We start from the raw sequence: 23119 nt of genomic DNA, 5'->3' as shown, positions 1-23119 counted from the left end.
CCTCAGCAGGTCATGGGCTCTCTGGTGAAGGATTACTTCACCAGATGGCAGAACCTGTCCCCAGACAAAATTTCCCACGTCATTGTGGCCCCATGTTATGACAAGAAACTGGAGGCCCTTTGAGAAGATGTTCCCACAGCTTTACATAGTTCCCAGGGTGCTAACTGCATGTTAACCTCAGGTGAAATTGTCCAGATAATGGAGCAAAGTGACCTCGCCTCGAATGACACCGCCGTGGACACTCTGTTTGGAGACATGAAGGAGAAGGAGGTGAGGCTCCGTGAGGGTAGCAGCTCTGACGGGTACCTGGCGCACATCTTCAGGCACATGGCCAAGGAGCTGTTCAACGAGGACGTGGGGGTACTCACCTACCGCACTCTGAGGAACAAAGACTTCCAGGAGGTTACCCGTGAAAGGGATGGAGAGGTTCTGCTACACTTTGAGGCTGCTTACGGCTTTCGGAACATCCAGAAGTGGTCCTGAAGCTGTAGAGGGGCAAGTTCCCCTGCTACTTCATGGAGGTCCTGGCCTGCGCCGGGCATGCCTAAGTGGCAGGGGTCAGGCCCACGCGGACGACGGGTGTGCAGACAGGGCACTGCTGCGGCAGATGGAAGGCATCTATGCTGCCATCCCGGTGTGGCTCCCGGAGACCAGTGCCCATGTGCAGGAGCTGTACCAGGAGTGGCTGGGGCGGGGGCGGGGGGCAACTCCCCCTGGGCCCAGGTGGCCCTGCATACCACCTAGCAGGGTCCAGGGCAGCCTGTCAGGACATCAAGTGGTAAAGGTCCAGCAGACGCCCAGCCTCCAGGCTGCCTGAAGAGGAGTGTCAGACATGTGAAGGAAAGGCTTAGCATATCTGTCATCGCTTTGGTTTTCAGAATTCCCTGATCCCCATCTGTTGGCTCCCTCCCTCTGAGGGGCGCTGTCGTCGTCACATGGGTGCAACTGGAATATTGTATCTCAAGAGGATTGCCCCAATGTACGTATCCTTTTATCTGATGATGAAAAAATCCCAAAGAACAAGAATGGAGACAGACTACTGTCCTTTAGGCTTAAGAAAAAACCCCGGAAGTGTCCTGCGAAGAGCTGAGACTTGGTTCTGTCCACACGCCTCAGAGAGATTGGATGAGGAAATGGCCCGGTTTGGCCCTGATATTACCCACTTATGTTACCCTTGAAGGTGTCTTTATGTGAATAAACTGCCACCTTTTGGAATAGGGGCTCATACGAAAGTCTGTATTCCCAACTTTTCTTGAAACAGATCTATGTTCTGCAGCTGTGGCCACCATCCTGAGATCAAGTCCTGTCGACCAGGTCCTGTTGCTGGGAATCAGGGGGCACTGGAGTGAAAGCCCCCCTCCCCGACCCGTGCCCTTTTACATTCAGGGATTGAGCTGAACTCACTTTGGGGGATGCCTGGCAAGGGTGACAGGTGTCACAGATGGAAGGATGGAGAATGGAGAGGCCGACACCCTGCTCGGTCCCTCCCTGCGTGGGGTCAGGCAGATGAAGGCCAGCCATCCTGCCCCACAATTGGGTGAGATAGTGTCCTCTGTGTCCACCTCTCACCCCATGGGCCCAGCCACTCCCCTCAGCTCCGGGCAGCCCTCTGCGTTCCACAACAGTGCACTCTGCCCTCACATGCTGCTCGCCCTAAGTGAGAAAGAAGAGAGCAGTTGGTCTACAGACAACTACACAGAAAGATAGGGCTCACGCTGGTGAGCGCAGTGGCAATGGTGGGAGCCTCTCCTGCCTCCATGGCAGTGATAAGGAGCAGTGAGCAGGCGGGAAGTAAGGAGCGAGGGGTCCCGGACTGTGAGAGGGATTTCCAACTGTCAGCTTAGGCCCATTCCCCGGGGGCCTAAGTCGGCAGGCGGACATCCCCTGAGGGGTCCTGGACTGCAAGAGGGTGCAGGCCGGGCTGAGGCACCCTCCCCCCAGTGCACGAATTTCATGCACCGGGCCTCTAGTCCTATATAATAAAAGCTCAGCAACCAAATGGAGGAATGACCAGAACGACTGGTAGACCAGTCGCTATGATGTGCACTGACCACCAGGGGGAAGATGCTCAATGCAGGAGCTGCCCCCTGGTGGTCAGTGCGCTCCCACAGTGGGAGCACTGCTTGGCTGATTAGAATGAGTGGCTGCTCCCACTGCGAACCCCGGGCCGACAGGCAGGAACCCGGGCTGCAATCCTCGCCTCCTCACCCTAGGCTCCTCCTCGCTTCCTGCTGCCTCCTCCTCGCCTCCTGCTGCCTCCTCCAGATTCCTGCAGGCCATGAAGCACCACTGCTGCTGGGCTCACAGAGCTGACCCCGGAGGCTGGGAGGTAGGTTCGTGGCTGCCATGGGACTGAGGCTTACTCTGCTACCTCTCAGTGCTATTGTCCCTGGGCCCAGCCCCGACCAGGTCCCCTGGAGAGGTGAGTGCTCTGGCTCCATGGAAGATGCTGGACCAGGGAGCAGCTGCTCAGAGAGCAGGTGCACAGACGCTCAGCTGACCTGGATGATCTACGCTCCCACAGCGGGCCGATCCCCACAGGCCATGCCCCCCACCAGTGCATGAACCCCATGCACTGGGCCTCTAGTTTTAAAATAAAAGCTGCTGTTCCTCTGAAATATTTCAATCTGGTAGATTTAGGGGGTGGCCCAGTTGTTTGATTTAATTATTTCCCAGGTGATTTTCACCGTATTTTAGTGACAAGATGGTAACATTTCCCAGAACCTCCTTAGTCCCAGGAGAGTGTTCTTCCAACAAGCTTACCAACTCCTAGGCCATTTGGGGAACTCTTTGGTGTATAATAGGGCAGGAAAAACAGCCCAGATCAAGGGAAGATCTGCTAGTTAGACACAGCCAATGTTTATGTTGCAAAATAAATGCAGCTGAGTTATTCTTAGGTATCTAAAGTCACTACAGAAAGTAAAAATTTCACACTGGCAAAATTATTCTTAAATTTCTTTTTAAAAAGCCCGATGTTGGAAACTGACACATCTCTCAATAAATTTAACAAAGCCCAGTTCCCCTCCAGCTTTAGAAGAGATTGCTGGAGTTTAAGTTGCCGTTGAACAAAGAAGTTCTGGCTAATATTTTAGGAGCAATTTTAGAGAACCAACTAAAAAAAATGTCTGTGAGCTAGCATCACATCAAGGCAGAAAGAAGCTAAGAAGCATATGAGAATTTGGACAGATGGAAGAAAACAAATTTGTATGTCTTATGAAAAGGTTTATTGTGAAACTGAAAATAAATTATATCATTTAAACATAACTCTCTTCCTATCTCTGTCTTTTTGTAAAGAGTGCCCATAGAAGAAGCTATATGTACAGGTAGTACCTCCTGTCCACTGAACATCACTTTCTGGATCCTCAGCAGGCCACATGCCAAGTGGTTACAATTCTTGCTGCAGAACCAAGTCTAAGATCAGTAGTTCAGAATATACCTGAAGCCCTCGCTTCCTTGCCCCAGGCCTTCAAACTTGGGATCACAAATGTGAACACTTCATTATAACCAGGTTTTAGAAACGTGAAATCAACATGGGTTTAGGAAACTGTAAATCTTCCAATATCCTTCTATTCTTGCTTCATTCAAATTGACTAAATGTTAAGACTCCCTGGTATGTAATGAAGACACTAAAGCTTACTTCTATACACTCAAGTTCCCGTGTGGTGGGACTTCTAAGCTGTGTATGAATAGGACTGAGAAGAACTGTATGATTGAGAAGGTATATTAGCAAGTCCTCCTGTCATTGGGCTCATACTCCAGCTCCTCAAAATCTACTTTTACCATAAATGCATTAGCCTAGTCTGATGTTGTGTGAGGTTTCTTCTAGTATGCTTTTTGTTAATAAACCAAGAGATTGGAGAAATAATGGTTTTGCCAGACCTACTCAAGTTTCTTACATAGTGGATAGTGGTGTCAACATTGAAGGAGGTCTGGTTTTTATAGAGGCCACCTCTATGTCTAAATGTGTAAGGAGAAACAGTGAGATGGTTATAGCTGTGGCCACAGTTTCCTTCTAAAACAGAGTCATAGCTGAGAACATTTCCTCTCATAAGCAAATCATTTAATTCCACAGAATAAGAAAGAACCATTTTTCTCTTCTCTGATTTGAGCTAGGTGACAGTGGCAGGACTGCTGATTTTCCATTCAGTCATAGCAGCAAATGAGTCCTGATCGATTAAAGGGGAGGGCAAAGCAAAGGGCTCTTTTTCTTCCCTACCAAAGAAGAAAGACAGCACATGCTTCTGTAAATGAAAATGGTATAGAATGTCCTTCAGTAGGACCTTTCAGTGTCCTTTTTACCTCTGTGGCAGATGTAGAGCCAGCCACATGCTCAGAGGTTTATTTTCCTTTTTTTAAAAATATATTTTATTGATTTTTTACAGAGAGGAAGAGAGAGAGAGATAGAGAGTCAGAAACATCGATGAGAAAGAAACATCGATCAGCCACCTCCCGCACATCTCCTACTGGGGTGTGCCTGCAACCCAGGTACATGCCCTTGACCGGAATCGAACCTGGGACCTTTCAGTCCACAGGCTGACGCTCTATCCACCGAGCCAAACCGGTTTTGGCGGTTTATTTTCTATTTATAAAAATATCACATCATTCAGATAATCAGCAGCTTTCATAACATAAAGACTTTTCTAGTTTGGCTATTTTAAAAGTACCATATAATTCAGATCATTTACAAAAAAGCAACATGGTGGCCTTTCCACATGATTGTTAGTATTGATTCTAAATATACATATAAAAAACGAGGCCCTGGGTAGCATAGCTCAGTTGGTTGGAGCATCTTCCTGTACACCCAAAGGTTTGATTCCTGGGTCAGAGCACATACCCTGGTTGTGGGTTCAATTCCCAGTCGGGTGCTTGCAGGAGGCAATCAATCAATGTTTCTCCTCTCTCTCTATCCTCCACTTCCTCTCTCTAAAATCAATAATATTTTTGCCCTGGCTGGTTTGGCTCAGTGGATAGAGTGTAGGCCTGCAGACTGAAAGGTCTCGGGTTCAATTCCAGCCACAGGCACATGCCCAGGTTGCAGGCTTGATTCCCAGTGTGGGGTGTGCAGGAGATAGATGATCAGTGATTCTCTCTTATCATTGATGTTTCTATCTCTCTCTTCCTCTCCTTTCCTCACTAAAATCAATTAAAAATAATAATAACAAAATCAATAATTTTTAATAGGGGATCTTCTTAAAGGCATCTAGACAGCATATGCAAATGCTTTATTATGTCAGTTGAAGAGCCTGGAGACTCAGAAAAAACAAAGATGCATGTTGGTGTGACTGTGCTGATGACTGGGCAAAAACAAGATGTTGGCTGCATCAGTGGTGTTGCTCCAGAAGACAACATCAATGACAATGAATTGTAGAACTGGAAGAGACATGGTCTACCAACCCCATTTTACAGAAGAGGAGCCCAGAAAGAGGAAATTAATTGTCTAAGGTTATGTAAGAATGTGGAAGAATCTGATTAGAGCCCAAATTTTCTGACTCTTGTTCCAATGTTCTAATCTTTACACTAAACTTCCTCTTTGAGATAATAATTGCCGGTGGTGAAGGGCAACATATCTTTTCCCACCTAGCTTCCAGAAGCCATAATTCCCATTCTCGTTGCATGGAGGAGGATTCAAGCTACTGTTATATTGCGGCCTAATGGACACAATCCTGGAGTCTTGAAAGCTGTTCCATAATCTTAAGTATGGACTTAAAAGCCATACTTTGTTAAGTGAGCCATCCTCTTTCAAACACACATGTCTGATGCTTCTATTTAGTACTGGATTTTGTTAAAACTTACCTTTTTCTTAACTCCAGGTTAGTGAAGAAGGAGAAAGATATAGCCATCTCTAAGTAAACAAAAACTCTTTTTGACTTGCCCCCTAAAGCAGTGATGGCGAACCTCTTGAGCTCGGCGCGTCAGCATTTTGAAAAACCCTAACTTAACTCTGGTGCCATGTCACATATAGAAATTTTTTGATATTTGAAACCATAGTAAAACAAAGATGTATATTTTTGATATTTATTTTATATATTTAAATGCCATTTAACAAAGAAAAATCAACCCAAAAATGAGTTCGCGTGTCACCTCTGACACGCGTGTCATAGGTTCGCCATCACTGCCCTAAAGGAAAGTAAGCTTTGAAAGACCAAATTTTTTTATAGAGATATTACTACTTTATGATTGAGAACAGTGACTCTAAATATATTTTACAACCCAGTATAGTTGAAGGTCCTGAAATACTTCCATTAAAAGCAACAGTTCGATAGAGCAGGTTCTCTGAAAGGGGTAAAATGAATTATTCAAAACATATAGCTCTTTGGGAGGAGCCCTACAAATGATTCTCAGCCCTTCCTTTTCTTTAGTTGAGAATTATTAGCTTGAGTTGTTAAAACTAAAAATAGATGGTCATTCTATTTTGCTAAAATATACCATATTTTGCCTCAGTTTTGATTCTTCACTCAAGCCAGCAGAATGGGCTCTATGACTGCCAACTACCCAACAATGAGTAACATTTCCACAAAATATTTCCCTAAAGCTCAACCTCCCCCCATCCCAGATGGCAAGAAACATGGCTGCTGGCAGCTTCTGAGCTCAACATCTCTCAGTTTCTCAGCCAAAGTGAACCCTAATTTTCCTTTCCTAATTCCAGTTTGCAAAAATGTCCCAGGGAAAGGTTCTAATTTTGGATTCCATGCCTACCAATGTACTTTGAGTGACTACATTTGGGTAAGCTATTCATTTTTTCTCTAATTGCCATTGGCCACAGAAACAGTGTTATAGAAGAACATGCAAAGCCAAACTAGTTAACCCTAAGAATTTTATTTTCCCTGAACTTGAACTATCACATCTGTAAAATTAAGGATAAAATTTCTACCTTGATTTGTTAAAAAGTGATAACATGTATTATAAAAGCATGTAATGTATGTATCCCAAACATAAGCCATGGGACACAATAAGTACCAGAAAAATATTGGTTTTCTCTCTACCTTTAGCGATTTCACATATGTGCTCTCTATCTCCTAAAACTCTTCTCTAGAATCCCAACTTAGTGATATACATATATATTACCAACATATATTTAAACATAATTCTTCCCCCCACCAAGACAGAGTACATTTTCCAGCTCTCTATACTTCATTCTCTTTATCTAAAAGCAAGGGGGCATAATGGGCACTATACTGGGTTAAGAACAGCTGGGACAGGAGGACATGTGTTGACTATACCTCAGCACAGAAATAAACAAGCCACCCTACATTACATGGGATTGTAGGTTGGTGTCACCAGAGCTCCCTGGGACCTTCATTATCGAAACATGCCTTACTGGAAGGAAAAAAAAAGATTAAACTTTAAGGAGCTCTCCACCCAGAGTAAGACTAGGGGAAAGGATGCTTGGGAAGCCTTACTTAATGGCTAAAAAGTATCTTATTACAGCTCTCTCTACCCTAGGCACACTGGCTAACTGGCAAAATTTATATTATTCTATACATTGTGCTTCTATAGGGTGTCCCAAAATTCACGCAAGATTTGAATTTTGCATGAGCATTAACAACAACAAAAAATAAAAGCCTAATTTTACTTGGTTTATTGAATCATATTCTAATATCTGTAGCCCTTTGATTTCAATCCCTTCAATTTGATAAGCATTACCAAGTACCAATTATGGCCCAGGAGCAGGGACAATGAAGACCAATGAAGACCACGGCTTTGCATATGTGCCAGCAAAGCCATGGAGGCCATTTACCTGATGTGCTATTCCACACATAACCTTATACTGTATACTTTAAGAATCAATAAAAAATTTACAAATTTTAATTATAAACCTGTATTGTCTATCAAAATTACTTCTTGCGTGAATTTTGGGACACCCTATAATAGACAGGAACAGGGTTATAAAGCTTGGAGGCAATAGCAAGGGGATCTAATTTCTGACTCCAAGAACTTGGGTGCGCATGTTGTGACCAGATGCTAAAGCAGTGTGGTGACAGAGAGGCAGTGGATTTGCCCACGTGGCAGGCTCCAATATGAGGCAGTCTATGGTGGCATGAGCACTTGAACACTGCCACCAAGTTAAGGCAGAAGCTCCCTTGGGTGCGGCTTTCACTCTAGCAATGGAAATGTAAAACCATAAGATAAAGAGTTAAAATTCCCTTCTGGCCCACAATGTCAGTCTCACAAATTTCAACAAAGACAGCATGAAAATGGGAAGGTATTGTGTGTGTGAAAGTGTGTGCATAAAAGAGTGGAAAGGAAAAGGAGAGGAGGGAGGAATGTATGAAGAAAGGAAAAGGTAAGGGTGGAAGGAAAGAAAGAAGGAAGGAAGGAAGGAAGGAGGGAAGGAAGGAAGGAAGGAAGGAAGGAAGGAAGGAAGGAAGGAAGGAAGGAAGGAAGGAAAGAAGGAAAGAAGGAAGGAAGATGGAGGAAGAGAGAAAACATAAACTGTTTGCAAGTCATCAGGGTTCTGGAAGAGCCCTAGAAACATGGTATATGTGTAAAGTCTGGGAATAATTTTCCTCAATTATGTCACAGCCAATGAGCATCATGGTTTCCACCTGAAGACCATGCTTGTGCTAGTCAAAGGATACATTTTTATAGCAGCACATTAGAATGATGATGATTATTACCATAACCACAGTTCTGCACAGAATGTGAGTATTTTAAGATGGAGTTTATTTTATCAAACACACATATTTTATCCTTATATTTCACTAAAAACTAAGGCTGGCATAGATTCTCAAATGACATTTGAGGACATAAAAAGACATTCCCCAGAGAGAACACTGGGCACTTCATTTTCTCCTCCCAGTTCTCTGATCGTTAACCACACCCCTGTGTTGTGTGGAACTGAGGGGCCATGCAGTATGTGTTTTGCATTTCTGTAAAAAATCATTCACAGGAATTGAAACTTGGTGTGAAGGATATAATTTTCCCATCAGAAATATATCATTTTATGTTTCCTTTAAGCCCCCCTTTTAAGAACCACAAAGATCCTAAGGCATTCCATGTCAAAGACATAAGGCAGGCCCCACACTGGGTTTTTTGGTGATCCATAATGTGATTCTGAAAAAAAACCTGACAAACAATGTTTAACACTGCATATGCTCAATGACCTCTGCCAAGAAGAAGAAATACTCTTGGCACCAGAACCTAGAGTTTCCTTTGTGGTCCTTAATGAAGAAACAAGTGACTCTCTCCCTCCCTGATCTTGTCAACTTATCATGAGAACAGCATATGAACCTTTCAGAAAGCTGAACTTGCATTTCTTCAGTAGATTCCCAATTCTATTTTCTGGAGTAAAGGATTCTGTTCACCTTTTGCAATACTTTGTGGATTGTGTATATGAAGGTTGGAAGGCAGGGGAGGGTGACAGTGTTACTGCTTCCTGCACAAATCAATATCTTTACTTCTAAAAAACACCAATGAAAAGCTCAAAACTAATTTTGTTCTCTGGCAACCATCAGTTGTCCTTGAGGCCTAGACTGTACTGGGTAAGGTCTGGGACTTTTGCTTGTTACAAATTGCAGAGATGGATGGATATCTGTCTCAATACAACACAACATACACACAGCATCTCTTTACGCCCTGCCACATCCGTAGGCACACTACTGAACATGCCAAATAGCAATATCACTGGAGTCCTGTGCCCCTAAGAAGACACGTAGTAAACAATTTAAAGGACAAGAAGATGACATTCAACATTTTCAACAATAATCTATTTGTGCTAAAAGCACAGTTAAAAATACTACATGTTGCCGAAACCGGTTTGGCTCAGTGGATAGAGCGTCGGCCTGCGGACCGAAGGGTCCCGGGTTCGATTCCGGTCAAGGGCATGTACTTGGGTTGAGGGCACATCCCCAGTAGGAGATGTGCAGGAGGCAGCTGATCGATGTTTCTCTCTCATCATCGATGTTTCTGGCTCTCTACCTCTCTCCCTTCCTTTCTGTAAAAAATCAATAAAATATATTAAAAAAAAATACTACATGTTAGACAAAAGCCCCAAATTTGCATGCAGTGAGAGAAAACCTCCATCTTTTTCCTACTTAGAAGACATCTGATTTGGGGTTAAAAAATGCAGAGCTGGTTTCCTCACAGTCAATGATATCCAAGTCAAGGCAGGTACCTCATCCAAGTCAAAGATGAACAAGAGGCTCTTCCATTAAATTATTCCCCCTTCCTCCCCCCGGAAACAAGGATGTTTGCTTGTGGCAGTGGGTCTGTTGGCATGAGGGAAGAGATTAGGAAATTCCCATCGAGTGACTAAATGGGCAAATTTTCTGGGAAATGCCATCCTCAAAGATCTGCAAAGATGCAGGTGGGGCCTGGTCTCTGGTGAACCACGGCCTCTACTCTGAATGGCTGTACACAGCCACAGCTTATATCAGAGCTTTCCAGAATGCTGTGCTTCTGCCCGCCTATCCACTGCTTTATACTTGGAGTGGGAGGGAGGGGGAGGTCAAGTTTTGTCACACTACAACTGAGGCCCTTTAGCACTTTAAGGATTTCACATTTGAAAGTACCCTGGAAACCAACGATCTTCCTTCCAGCGCAGAATCTTCATCTGAGATACCTTGCCTTAAGATGAGTTCCCAGAAGGCTTAACATAAGTGCTAGGTGCCTCAGGAGCTTGCTTCCTCGTAGTCTTTGAAATCACTGAACATGACCTCTGTCATGGGAAAACATCTCACAATATCAGGCTATCGCTTTTAGGGGTGAAAGACATCCCTTTCTTCTTCCACTTTCTACAGAGAACATTACAGATACTATGTACAATGCCTCAGAGACAAATAGCTACATGCCATGAGTCAGTTGGTGTAGAGAGTAATAGAGCAGGCATATACAAACATTTCTTAGGCTAACGTCCAAATATGAAAGGGGTGGCTCAGATCTGTGGAGGGGGGAAATAACTATTTCTCAAGAAATACTATTTTTAGACTGCATGAATAATGAGGAATGCACAAAACTGCAGTCGATAACACAGAGCAGCCACCTCAAGTTAGGAGACTGGGCCACATTTCTGCTGCTCATTTCCATAAAAACCCCTTATTTTGTTCACTTGTCTCTGTAATAAAGTTTCTACTTGAGAAAAATGGGAACTTAGGGAAAGGTTATCATGCCACATGCTGTCATTTTTTTTATAGCAAACTGATATTCTTTTCTTCTGATTTTCTAAACTCAGATGTTCTTCATTCTTAATGTAGCCGAAAATGCCAGTGGGTAACCTTCATTCCTTGCCTACCTCATATTGGGTCCCTGGGTCTCTCTGCCACAGTCATATTTCCATCTCTTTGTATTTCTGTTCTATGTTGTAAGATAAGTCATCTCTCTGGTCTTCTCAGAGCAATAATTCAATTCTCACTAGTGTATATTCTCTTTTTTTGCAACTTTTCAATCCCAAGTCGTTATAGCTTTTAGTTCTGCTAACTCATTTTTGTGCCCCAAATATACCCTCTTGAGGATTCTCCTTCCTTTTTTTATTAAAAGGTTGTTCCATCTCTTCTGCTGCAGCCACTGCAATTAGACCCAACTGCACTGTTTGTTCAGCTGGGTTCCTTCAAGTCCCTGTATAGCTTTAAATATGTGGTGACAACAGCCCCCTCACAGTTCAGACTCTGGGCAAAGGAAACACGTGGATGGTGGATGACAAAAACGTGATTTCTCTGGCCCAAGTATTCCAGTCAGACCTCTGGATGTGAAAATATCTAGCCCCCCAGATGGGGGTCATTGGTGTACTTACATAGAATTAAATCAACTATTGTTTTGGAAAAAGGAAAAGAAGTACCATTTCCCGAGGGTTTAAAAAAATCAGATAATAAGTAAATGGCAAAATGTGAAGGCTCACTATTCACAAAACATTACTATTATTTATGGTAAAAAATTACGAAGATGTGTACCATTGAATCATACACTCATCTGAGTGAGGAAAGTATGGTGGCTGATAGGAGAGTCATATTACATGCGTCCGCCATATTTTCAAAAGAACATTTCAGAGGACCTGACCAGCTGAAAATCCCAGAAGATATAACTTCATTCACCAAGCTAAACCCCAACCTTGCTTCAAGCAGAACTGACTGACCCATGAATGGGTAGGCACATGTTAAGCAAGTGAATGAGTAGGGAAGACAATGTGCAAAAAATAATGATGATGAAACAGAGATATGAGACAGAATTTGAGAGAAGAATGAAAATGAACTACTATGCTCTTTGGATTTATTGTTTGCAATTCCAGTCACGCATGAGACCCTGCTCTAGTTCCAACTCTTGGCCTTCAAGACTTTTCATATAGTTTATTTATGCATGATAGCTTCTTTTATATAACTTAGCTTGAGTATATTTCTAGTTCTTGCAACCATTCTCAAACTAAGACCCAAACCCAAGTTAAAGTTATGACAATCTGACCAATTTTATTACGTCTTTGATTCTGACGTATTTTTTTGATCTTCAGGCTCAAATAGCCAGCATTCTATTTGAAATCTTCATTATATATCTAATATTATCTTAGACTTAACTGTTTGTAACATGTCTTATTTTCTTTAAAAAATGTAAATATGATCCCCTACCAAGTTGCTCAATATGCACCAAAATTTACCCAGGTGCACAGGCCAAAATCCTGGTGGTCCTTTTTTTTTTAATCCTCACCTAAGGATATGTTTTTACTGATTTTAGAGAGCGAGGAAGGGAGAGAGATAGAAACATCTATGTGAGTGAGAAACATCATTCAGTTGTCTCCTATACACTCCCCGACCGGGTATGGAACCTATAACCTGGGTATGAGCCCTGACTTGGAATCAAACCCAAAACCGTTTGGTGCATAGGGTGATGCTCCAAGCCACTGAGCCACCTGGCCATGGATCTAGTGGTCATTTTTGGCTCTTTTATTTTCTTCATGTATCTCATTTGACTTGCCACTATGATAGACGTTACTACTAATTATCAATATCCAGTTGCCTCTATTCTGAACATATGAGAGGATTGCATTTCCCTGCCCCCTTGGTGCCTTTCTCTGGATAATGAAATGTGAGGGAACATTATATGCATCATCCTTTGTAGAAGCATTTAAGGGCTGTTACTTTTGTCTATCTTTTCCTGTCATGTGATAGAGAATGTTTCATATGGTAGACTATCTGTCAGCCTGGGTTCCTGACTAAGCTAGAGCTTTTGCTGACTCAAAATATACAAATAGGGTGAGCAAAAATTAAACCTTTGCTATTATTCTATGGCACTGAGGTTTGGATGTTTTTTGTAACTGTAGTATAAGCTAGCCTATCTTAAAATAACCCCCAACTCTTGTTGACTCTATTGTCAAACTATATTACAAACTTAAAGTTGTCACCTCCTCTTCTATCATCACTGTATTCCAATGACCGTCCTCTCTTGCCTAGATTTTTTGCAGGAGCCTCTTAGTCTTCCTTTTTCTACTCTGACATCTCTCAAATCTACTCATTCTCCAGGAAGTAGCCAGACTTTCTGTCTTTTTAAAGATAAATTCAATTATGTCATGCCTTGCCCAAGCCCTCAACAAATTCCAACTGGACTTAGAATAAAAATCAAAGTCTCTCCAAAAACTCCAACAGTCTATGATCTGACCCCTACCTATTTGTCCCAAGTTTATCTCCTGTCATTCTTTTATCTCTCTGCTTCAATTACACCATCTCTCTTACCATTGCTTGCAAACAGTATTAAACTCATTCTCCTCTCAAGGTTTTTCTCTATTTGCTACCTCTATGTGAAATGTTCTACTACAAGATCTCTGTGAGGCTTGGCTTGCTCCTTCGAATCATATAAATCTTTGTTCCAAGAGTACATCCTCAGAGTAGTCTCTACATTATCTAAAAGCACACACCCCTATAACTAACTATCCAATTACCTGTTTTACTTATAGTATTGGAACTTCCTTATGTTTTCATTTGTTTAATTTATGTTTCACTTTTTCTGGACTATGAACATCATAAAGAAAGAATTATGTTTTTCCATGTTATGTACTTTGTATCTTAAAAAGTTTCTTGTGCTCAGTGGAATTCAATAAATATTTATCAAATGAGTAAATAAATAAGTAAATAAGTAAATAAATAACTTAAACAATCAGAATGTCAAAACAATACTTTAATGAAGAGACAACTGAGTAAGACTTTCATAAATCCTTAACCAGTGTTTGTTTGTTTGTTTGTTAACAGAGCAAAAGATAAATCAAAATAGTGCTAATCAATTTGTATAGTTTTTTCCATGTCTTACCACTTACAAACCATTTATGAAAGTAAAACCTGATTGTTCAAGCTAACTTGTTGAAATTAGCCAATGTATATTTTTAAACATATTTTTATTGATTTCAGAGAAGAAGGGAGAGGGATAGAGAGAAAGAAACATTAATGATGAGAGAGAATCATTGATTGGCTTCCTCCTGCATACCCCACAATGGGGATTGAGCCCACAACCCAGGCATGTGCCCTGACCGGGAATCAAACCATGACCTCCTGGTTCATAGGTCGATGTGCAACCACTGAGCCATGTGAGCTGGGCTAGCCAATGCATATTGGAACAGTAAGCCTTCTAAAAGAGAATTAGCATGGCATGTGTTTAAAGTTGCAATAGCAATAACAGTGTTTCTCAACTCAAATTATCTACATTTTCTACAATAGACCCAAGAAATAAGCAAGAAAAGGATATGAAAGTGAAAGAACAGACTCAAATACATAGTAGGTTAGTAAAGAAATTAGAGCAAAAACCATGAAGTAGGAAGTACTGAGATAACAAATGTCTACGGAAAATAACTTTCTGAATAGTTAACTAAAAGGAATCCATCAGTAGAACTCATCAATAAGGTATAAACATGACCAACATGTTTGCGCTTCATTATCACCTCCTTGATGTTATGTGTGGTTATGTGTACTTCCATCACATGCCAATATGACACATGTGAATTTCTATCAGTGGGAGCATCCCATTAGTTTAGAGGAAATAATGGATTTGCACCATACACCAGCTCATTTATCAACTTTTACTCATGAAACCCTCTACATTTTTGCAAAACAGATGGTCCAGGTGAGGAGTCTTTATTATGCTCAAGAGATATATTGAAAATACTGGCTTTCAAAGGGTTTAACTTTATTTCCCTTGCCTCAGGAGCATTCCAAGGAAGAATGACTGTGAGAGTCAGGAGGGGTGACTCAAGCTCTTGTCTCTGTGACTCTAAAGGCTTGAGTGTGTCATTTAACTTTGTGATTCTAGATGAGAATAAGAAAAACAATACCTATCCTAGATTTTTCATAAGATTGTCATGAAAATGATACTTGTCAAAGATATGTTTTGCAAACTGGCTATTTCAGAATTCTTTATTCTGCTTCTTTGAGGTTATTAAAATTATCCTCTAAATTGAAGTTGTCATATGCATACCTTTCAAAGTAGGAGGAAACTAAAGAGCAAGCGGTAAAATGCATATGCTTTGCCATCTGGTCTTCACTTCTATTTGAGATAACAATGTCTATAATTGTTTAAGAAATATTGAAATTACTGTCATTAGCAAAATATGACACTGGTATTTTTTAAACACACAAAGGCACCAAGAGTTATCTCTCATTAGGAAACTCTAACAGTTTATTTCCAAACCCAAACATTTCCAAATAATCCACCCATTACCCAAGGAAAAAGCTACTAAATTCATGGTCCATCATAAATGGAACAGCATTTTTTATAGTACTCATCTGAATATCTGAGAAGGAAAACAAAATCAGAAGAAAATGCACAAGACTCTTGATTGTATGAAACTTATTTGCTATTAATTGCCAAACCTCTGACATCTGAGCCTCCACCGTGCTCTACTTATTGTGTTGCTTTGTTTACTTGAGTAATCTTCCTGTTCATCGCAAAAAATCCCAAAGATATTAATAAATTAGCAGAATAGGGTGTGTGATGAATACTCTGATGGAAGCATTTTGTTTCATAAAAAATCCTGATCAAGACCATTTAACTATCAATAATCCAAGTCCACTCCAATCTCATACTCAAAAGTTACTTTATGGAAGAGATTAGTTATATATAAAGAAAACTCAGGATGCAACAATTTTACTCTATACCAGGAATCTCCTGTCAACCAAGATAACATAACTTTCTAAGGAAAATCTCTCATTCTTCCTGTTAATGAAATCCATCCTGTTCTCTCTCTTACATACAAGACCTATACTATTGAAAGATATAAAAATGAGATCATTGCTAAGTGAATGCAATCACTTTGCCTCTTCACCACCAAAACCAATCAATGTAATCCCTACAGTAAGTTAATTACAAGAAAATACTCAATTACTCGTGGTACCTGAATGAAGCACGATCATCAAGCTTTGGCTCAATGACTAGGCCTACTTGATATTTATAAAATACATTTATGTGCTTTTTGGAAATTACACCACCTTGAATGTTCAGTGATTGTGTAGTTCTCCCTACCTCGTGGTGATTCTTGGCCAGCCATTCCTTAATGGTGCTGAGGGCAATCACTGCAGCAGGCTCGTTCGGGAAACCTAAGAGGAGAGCAGAATAAAGAAATAAAGAAAAAAGATGAAGGCAACACAGAAGTCAATCAGTATGATACTGGATTTTTCTCATTTAAACAGTAGTCAATTCAACCTATTAGTACTGAAGAAGGCAGGAGGGCCTTAGTAAGGCACACACAGATTCAAGGCCTGTGATCCTACAAACTAGGCATTAAGGGAACTAGTCCTACACCAAAATAAAGCCAAAAGCACTAAAGAATTTAATTGTCTCTCTAATTTGAAACAACATCAATTAAACATGCCCTAGCCGGTTTGGCTCAGTGGATAGAGTGTCGGCCTGTGGACTGAAGGGTCCTGGGTTTGATTCTGGTCAAGGGCACATGTCAGGGTTGTGAGCTAGATCCCCAGTAGGGAGCATGCAGGAGGCAGCCAATCAGTGATTCTCTCTCATCACTGATGTTTCTATCTCTCTCTCCCTCTCCCTTCCTCTCTGAAATCAATAATATATATATAATATAAGTATCAATTAAACATTATTTACATTTGCTTGATAGTTTTCAAAGCCATTATATATAATTTTCTCATAAGGTGTTCTCAAATTAAGATTTATTACTCTCTTATTACTCTAAGTTTATAAATTGAGCAATATGGTTCAGAGAATACACATGGTTGACCCAGGGTCACAAGGCTAATAGTACTCCATCAATAAACTGACAGAAGACAGGACAACTTGCCAAATAGCCATACAATTGAAAGCTATAGTCAGAATTCAAAGGAGGCAATGCCTGCTTCATTTAGGGTCACTGGAAATTATGTTTGAGATTAAGACATCATGAGCTGACCTGGTTTTGTTGTATGGCTTTGGTTTTAAAATGGCAGAAAGACTGACATACTTATAATGATGTCCCAGTGAGCATGAGCACATATCAAAATTTCACAAACTCACCCACAATGAACACATTCCTGAACTTGCAGAACCATCAGACATTTTGCCAACAGATAAAAGTATGTGAAGTAATAACCATCTGAGTTACAATTTATGTAGCAGAAAGGAGAAGAAATGGGCATGACCATTCTGTTGAAGCTACTCCCTTTAAGTTCCCCACTGGCTTCCTAATCACCAAATCCCATAGGCTTTCAATCAGTCTTCATCTGCTTCACTATTAGATGGCCTTGACTACTTCTCCATGTTCTAATCTCTTCACCCCTGGATTTCCCTTAAGTTTATTTTTTAGTGTTTTAAACATACAACTCAGTGATTTTTTAAATATGTCCACAAAGTTGTATAAGCATCACCACTAATTCCAGAATATTTTCATCATCTCCAAAGTCCACATTAACAGTCACTCCACAATCTCCCCTCTCCCCAGTCTCTGACAACTATTAATCTTTCTTTCTCTTATATATTTGCATATTCTCCTCCTGGATTTCAACCCTGCCTTCTGCTATGTTTCCTCCTACCTGTTTGACCTCCCCTGGCTCCTTTTCTCTAGGAGCATTTATTAAATGTATGTCACTCCAGCTTTCTGCTTCTTCTACTCTCTGCTCTAGCCAGGTGCAGCAACAAGTCCTTGAGGAGGTCTAGTCAGGGAGGCTCCTGTGACATTGTCAGTGCAGATGCAGAAAGAGAGAGGTGTTACTGAAATGGAGAGAACTGAGATTTAAAAGACCCAGTTTTGTCCTGGCCAGGTGGCTTAGTTGGTTGGGGCATTGTCCTGTACACCAAAAGGTTGTGGGTTCGACTCCTGGTCAGGACACATATCTAGGCTGCAGGTTCAATCCCAAGTCTTGACATGCAAGGGAGGAAACCAATCAATGTTCCTTTCTCACATTGATGTTTTTCTCCCTTTCTCTCTCCCTTTCTCTCTCTCTAAAATCAGTAAACATCCTTAGGTGAGGATTAAAAAATTTAAAAAAAATTAATTAATTAAAAAACAGTTTTATTGGAAGGCAAATACATATTGCAGCAGTTCATACTAACAATTTAAATATCAGTAGACTTTTAGAGAAGATGTGTGTGAAAGAAGTTGTTTTTCCTTATTTCTGAGAAAAAATGTTCCTCTTCTAACTAGGTTTCTGCTTGCTTTGTTAGGGAGTGCATTAGGAAAGGGGACAAAATAAACAAGGGCCAAGCTCAACTCAAGCACTGTGATATGACAGTCAGAACCACTGTAATACAAAAAATATGCATAAGTTCTTGAAACTTTGTAAATTTATCTATGATATTTAGGATTGTGGATTTGTTTTGAATTCTTTCATCCCATTCATTTTCCTTAAATGGAGGCTTCAGAATGTAAAACTCTTCAAGTTAGAAAAAAACCTATTAATTAATCAATTACATAATCCATTAAACAAATTATTAAACCAGAGGAGTCTAGATCCCAGACCCTTTGAAAGAGTCCCTGTCCTCTAAAGCCCAAAGTCTGGAGGACAGAACTGACAAGAGGTAACAGCAATAAAGCATGCCAAGGGCATTAGGGATGTGGGGACACAGGCAAAGAGAACTAAGAAAGAAAGGGGGAGAGGTTCTAGGAAACAATAAAATATTTGGGGAAGGGGACTATAGGTGGAGAGAGGAGTAAGTTTATGAAGCTCTGACCAGGTAGCTCAGTTGGTTGGAGCATCATCCCAATACACCAAGGTTGCAGGTTCGATCTTCGGTCAGGGCACAGACAAGAATCAACCAATGAATGCATAAGGGAAACAACAAATCTCTCACTCAAATCAATAAATTAAAAAAATAGATATAAGCTTAGAACAGCAAGGAGTTAATGAAAAGCATGAAGGGAAATTGAGGGGGAAGAAAGCAGGAGTACCTGTGGGCTGCAAAGAAAAACAAGTAGGCCAAGATGGGCATTTATGATTAGAGCACAGGAGGCTTTTGCAATTCACCTTCCCCCTGAGTTTACCACCTGCATCTGTCATCAGCTGGATACCTCCCCTAGATGTGCTCCAGAAGCAGAAATGTAACGACCATTCTTCTGCCAAATGAACCACTTCCTGACTGCAGTTTCTGCCTATGGCTTTACTTCTCTACCAGTCACTACAGTATATGACCCTCATTCCTGTTGGTAACTGAGTCTGCAAAGCATTGCCCTATGAAATATCTTACACCACCCTTTCTTTACTTTCTTTTCTGACTTATCTGATCTGCCTCATCCTGACAACTGCAGCCAAATCCTAATTGTGCTCCTTCCGGTCTTCTCCCCTTCTGCAATCTATCTAGCATGCCTCTGGCAAGTGATTCTTCTTATAGTGACCACAAGCTTCCACCAAACAATGGCAGCCTTTGCTGATTTCTCCAGCCCCTGCAGAGTAAACTTTCTCTTGGCCTCGCATTCTATATCCTGAGGGACCTTTCTAGACTTACACCTTAGTTTTCTTTATTTATTATCTTGCCTTGAAAATTCTTCTCCAACTTTTTGATATGTCCAAGAAGCACTTAAATCATACAATTATAGGGCCATATAAAGCTAATAAATACTGTAATCATGTTCAGTAAGCTTATGAAGCTCCGACCAGGTAGCTCAGTTGGTAGCATTAACCTTTAGAAGATGTAATGCCCACCAGAAATTATACAAATTCCTGCAGAGCCATGGAAACAATGGTCAGTTCTCAACTATTTGTGACCCCCTGGTCATTTCCCCATATTCATCAAAGCCTCTGGCACTGAGTTATGGTTTTCTCTACCTCAAGGTTTGCCATAATCCCTGGGTGATTTCAGCATCCAAAAAATGACCCACCCAACGCCTGGCCTGCCAGGTCTTTGACTTAGTTATTCTCAACAAGAACTTCCACTCCACCTCTTCCCCAGATCACAAGCTGGACCTGGATGTTACATTTCCATTCCAAAATTACTAATTGAAGCAGTCCTTTCTCACCATCTGTTCTCTCTTGTATTTTTGTTCAGCTACTTTCCAAGGAATGCTCTTTACAAGCATTTGAAGGCTGCTTTGTCCTCAAAACATTCCCCTTATTAATGCTAATGTTTCTCCCCTGAATGGTCTGAATCTTTTCTGTCTCTCCAGGCTCATCCCATTTGCTATTGCTCTTCGCTTTCTCAACCTCCACCCACTGGCTTTTTTTCTGTCCTTCGAATGTGGCATGTTTCCTTTTGCCTTCTTGCCAAAAGGTCTTGCTCATGTTGTCTCTTCTTCCTCAAATGACATCCCTCTCCTTTTCTCCTAGCTTATTTTAACTTTACTGGGCCTCTGCTTAGTCTTTCTCTAGGGAAGGCTTCTCTGACACTGATAACTCCCCATTTTGTGCTTTCATAGCACTGTGTACCTTTCTCTCAGAGAACTCATTATACTTGCAACTTTACATTTACTTATGTAAATAATTAATATTAACAGAGTGAAAGCCCTAAGGAGGTAGATATCACACCTGATTTTGCTTATCACTGTATCCCTAAAGCACTGCTGGCACACAAATGATGATAAGTATGTGTTGAATTAGTGAATGGATTGTGGGCTCATAAATCTTTGTATTGATAACAGAAAGGGCTAAGTGCTAGGAGAACAAGTTTGTTTAGCCCTAGAGTTTGGGGAGAGTGAAGGAATTCTGAGAAGCTGCCTAAGCAGAATGATATATCCAAATTATCCTATTTCTTCCCTAAGGAAAATTATTGAGAAGATGCATAAGATAAAACATAATTCCTGCTCAGAAAATATGCTTATTAATTAAACAAATAAGCATAAAATGGTAATTAAAAAGGGGAGAGAATTACCAAGGCAATTATCTCTGAAAATATGTCTGCTTTCAGTGTGCATATACAAGATAAAGTATGATGTCAGAAAAAAACAGCAACATCACAGTGCTTTGTCGGCTTAACTGCAAGACACCAAGGGTTACAAGGAAACCAATGAATAGATGAGGACAGATTTTTGCCAGGGGATGGGCTTCTGATGACAGTTAGGCCTGCCTTAGGAGGTCACAGCTATATTCTGCTCACCAAGGGACTTTTGTTCACAAAAACAGAATGGCCACCCAGAGGGAAGGCAGCAGACAAGTTTGAGATGTGTTATTGAATGAGATGACATAGAAAATCTCTTCCAAGTATGAGAGCCAATGAGTATGCATAAACCATTAATAATTTAGGGCCCGGAGTACAGGGAGGTTTTTTTGTTTTGTTTTGTTTTGTTTTATTTTGTTTTGTTTTGTGTGTGTGTGTCCAGATGTGACTCAAATCTGTGCTGCTGCTGGCATTCTAAAGCTTAGTTCCTTATCCATTAGGATGGATTATTAAAATTAATTTTTGTTGTAAATATTGAATGTACAATATACAAGTGATTTTTTCGTTTTATTTACATTTATATTGAAATTATTTACTAAATGTATATATATCTAGCTATATTTATAATAATAAAAGTGTAATATGCTAATTAGACCAGACTTCCTTCTGGATGTCCTTCCAGATGACCTTTGAACGAAGCCGGGGCTGCGAGGGAAGCCCGGGTCCAGGGTGCCTGCTGCCTGCTGGAGGGAAGTCCAGGTTCCATGTGCCTGCCTGTGGCCGGAGGGAGGCCCAGGTCCCGGGTGCCAGAGGGAAGCCAATGCCAGCAGATGGGGAAGGAAGGCCTATTCTTGCACAAATTTTGTGCATTGGGCCTCTAATACATATATATATATATATATATAGATATAGATATAGATATAGATATAGATATATATAAATATATATATCTATATCTGTATATATATCATATATACATGTAACCATCACCAAATCAAGATATAAAACATTTTCAACATTCCAGAAAACTGCCTGTCCCAAGTCAACATCTACCCCTGAAGGAAATACTATTTTCTACTCTATTATCACAGGTTGATTTTGCCTGTTTCTAGACTTCTTATACAGGGAGATACAATGTGCACATCTTTTGATTATGTTTTGTTCAACATCATGCCTGCCTGATTTATTCATGTTGATCCATATAACAGAAGCTCATTTATATCCAGTGTAGTGCTGCATTCCATCCTATGAATATTCCACAGTTGACTTATCCATTCTAGTGTTGATGGACAATTGGATTGGTTCCAGTTTGAAGCTGTTATGAATAAAGCTGCCATGAACATTCTCATACTTGTCATTTGATAGACATAAGCACTTGTTTCTGTTTAGATTATAACCAGGAGTTGGAGCTCCTGGTCCATTGGTTATGCAGATGTTAAGTCCTGGTAGATTCTGCCAAAGTTTTCCAAAGCAGCTGTACAATTTATACTCCCACCAGAAGTATATGAAAGTTTAAACTAACGTTTTTATCTACTTAGTTAGTTAACGTGTCAAGAGGACTTACTAATTCTATTTTCTTGCCCACATTTAAAGCCATTACAGATAGGTTTAGGCTAATCAATATTTTTATAGCTAGAAGCTCAGAGGCATTTTATGACTTACCTGTTTTCTCCCTACACATTAGTGATACTTAACCCAGAGAAACAAGTTTTGTCAACAGAACATAAAAACAATTTAAACAAAAGAAGGAAAACTGAAACAGCAAGTTGACTTTGCAATGGTTTTCATCCCTGGTACATCAAATAACTCACTAGACATTTCCCTTGCACTCAGTTATTACGCAGATATTTCTTTTTCAATCAAATTGCAGAAAGATACAGCATTCGACTTCCTGGAGAGTCTACCCAGGCAG

At 40.8% G+C, this 23119-nt stretch overlaps 1 protein-coding gene across 1 annotated transcript in view; it reads right to left on the bottom strand.

The window, feature by feature from the left end:
- MACROD2 (MACRO domain containing 2) overlaps positions 1-23119 on the bottom strand; it is a 1891634-nt gene that overhangs the window by 503060 nt on the left and 1365455 nt on the right. The window contains exon 8 of the mRNA XM_023753208.1: positions 16426-16499. Coding sequence (XP_023608976.1) covers positions 16426-16499 — 74 coding nt within the window. The remainder of the gene's footprint in view (positions 1-16425; positions 16500-23119) is intronic.

Source organism: Myotis lucifugus, unplaced genomic scaffold (genome assembly GCF_000147115.1).
Source record: "Myotis lucifugus unplaced genomic scaffold, Myoluc2.0 scaffold_42, whole genome shotgun sequence".
NCBI classification, from domain to species: Eukaryota; Metazoa; Chordata; class Mammalia; order Chiroptera; family Vespertilionidae; genus Myotis; species Myotis lucifugus.
This window is presented reverse-complemented; position numbering and strand designations above follow the sequence as displayed.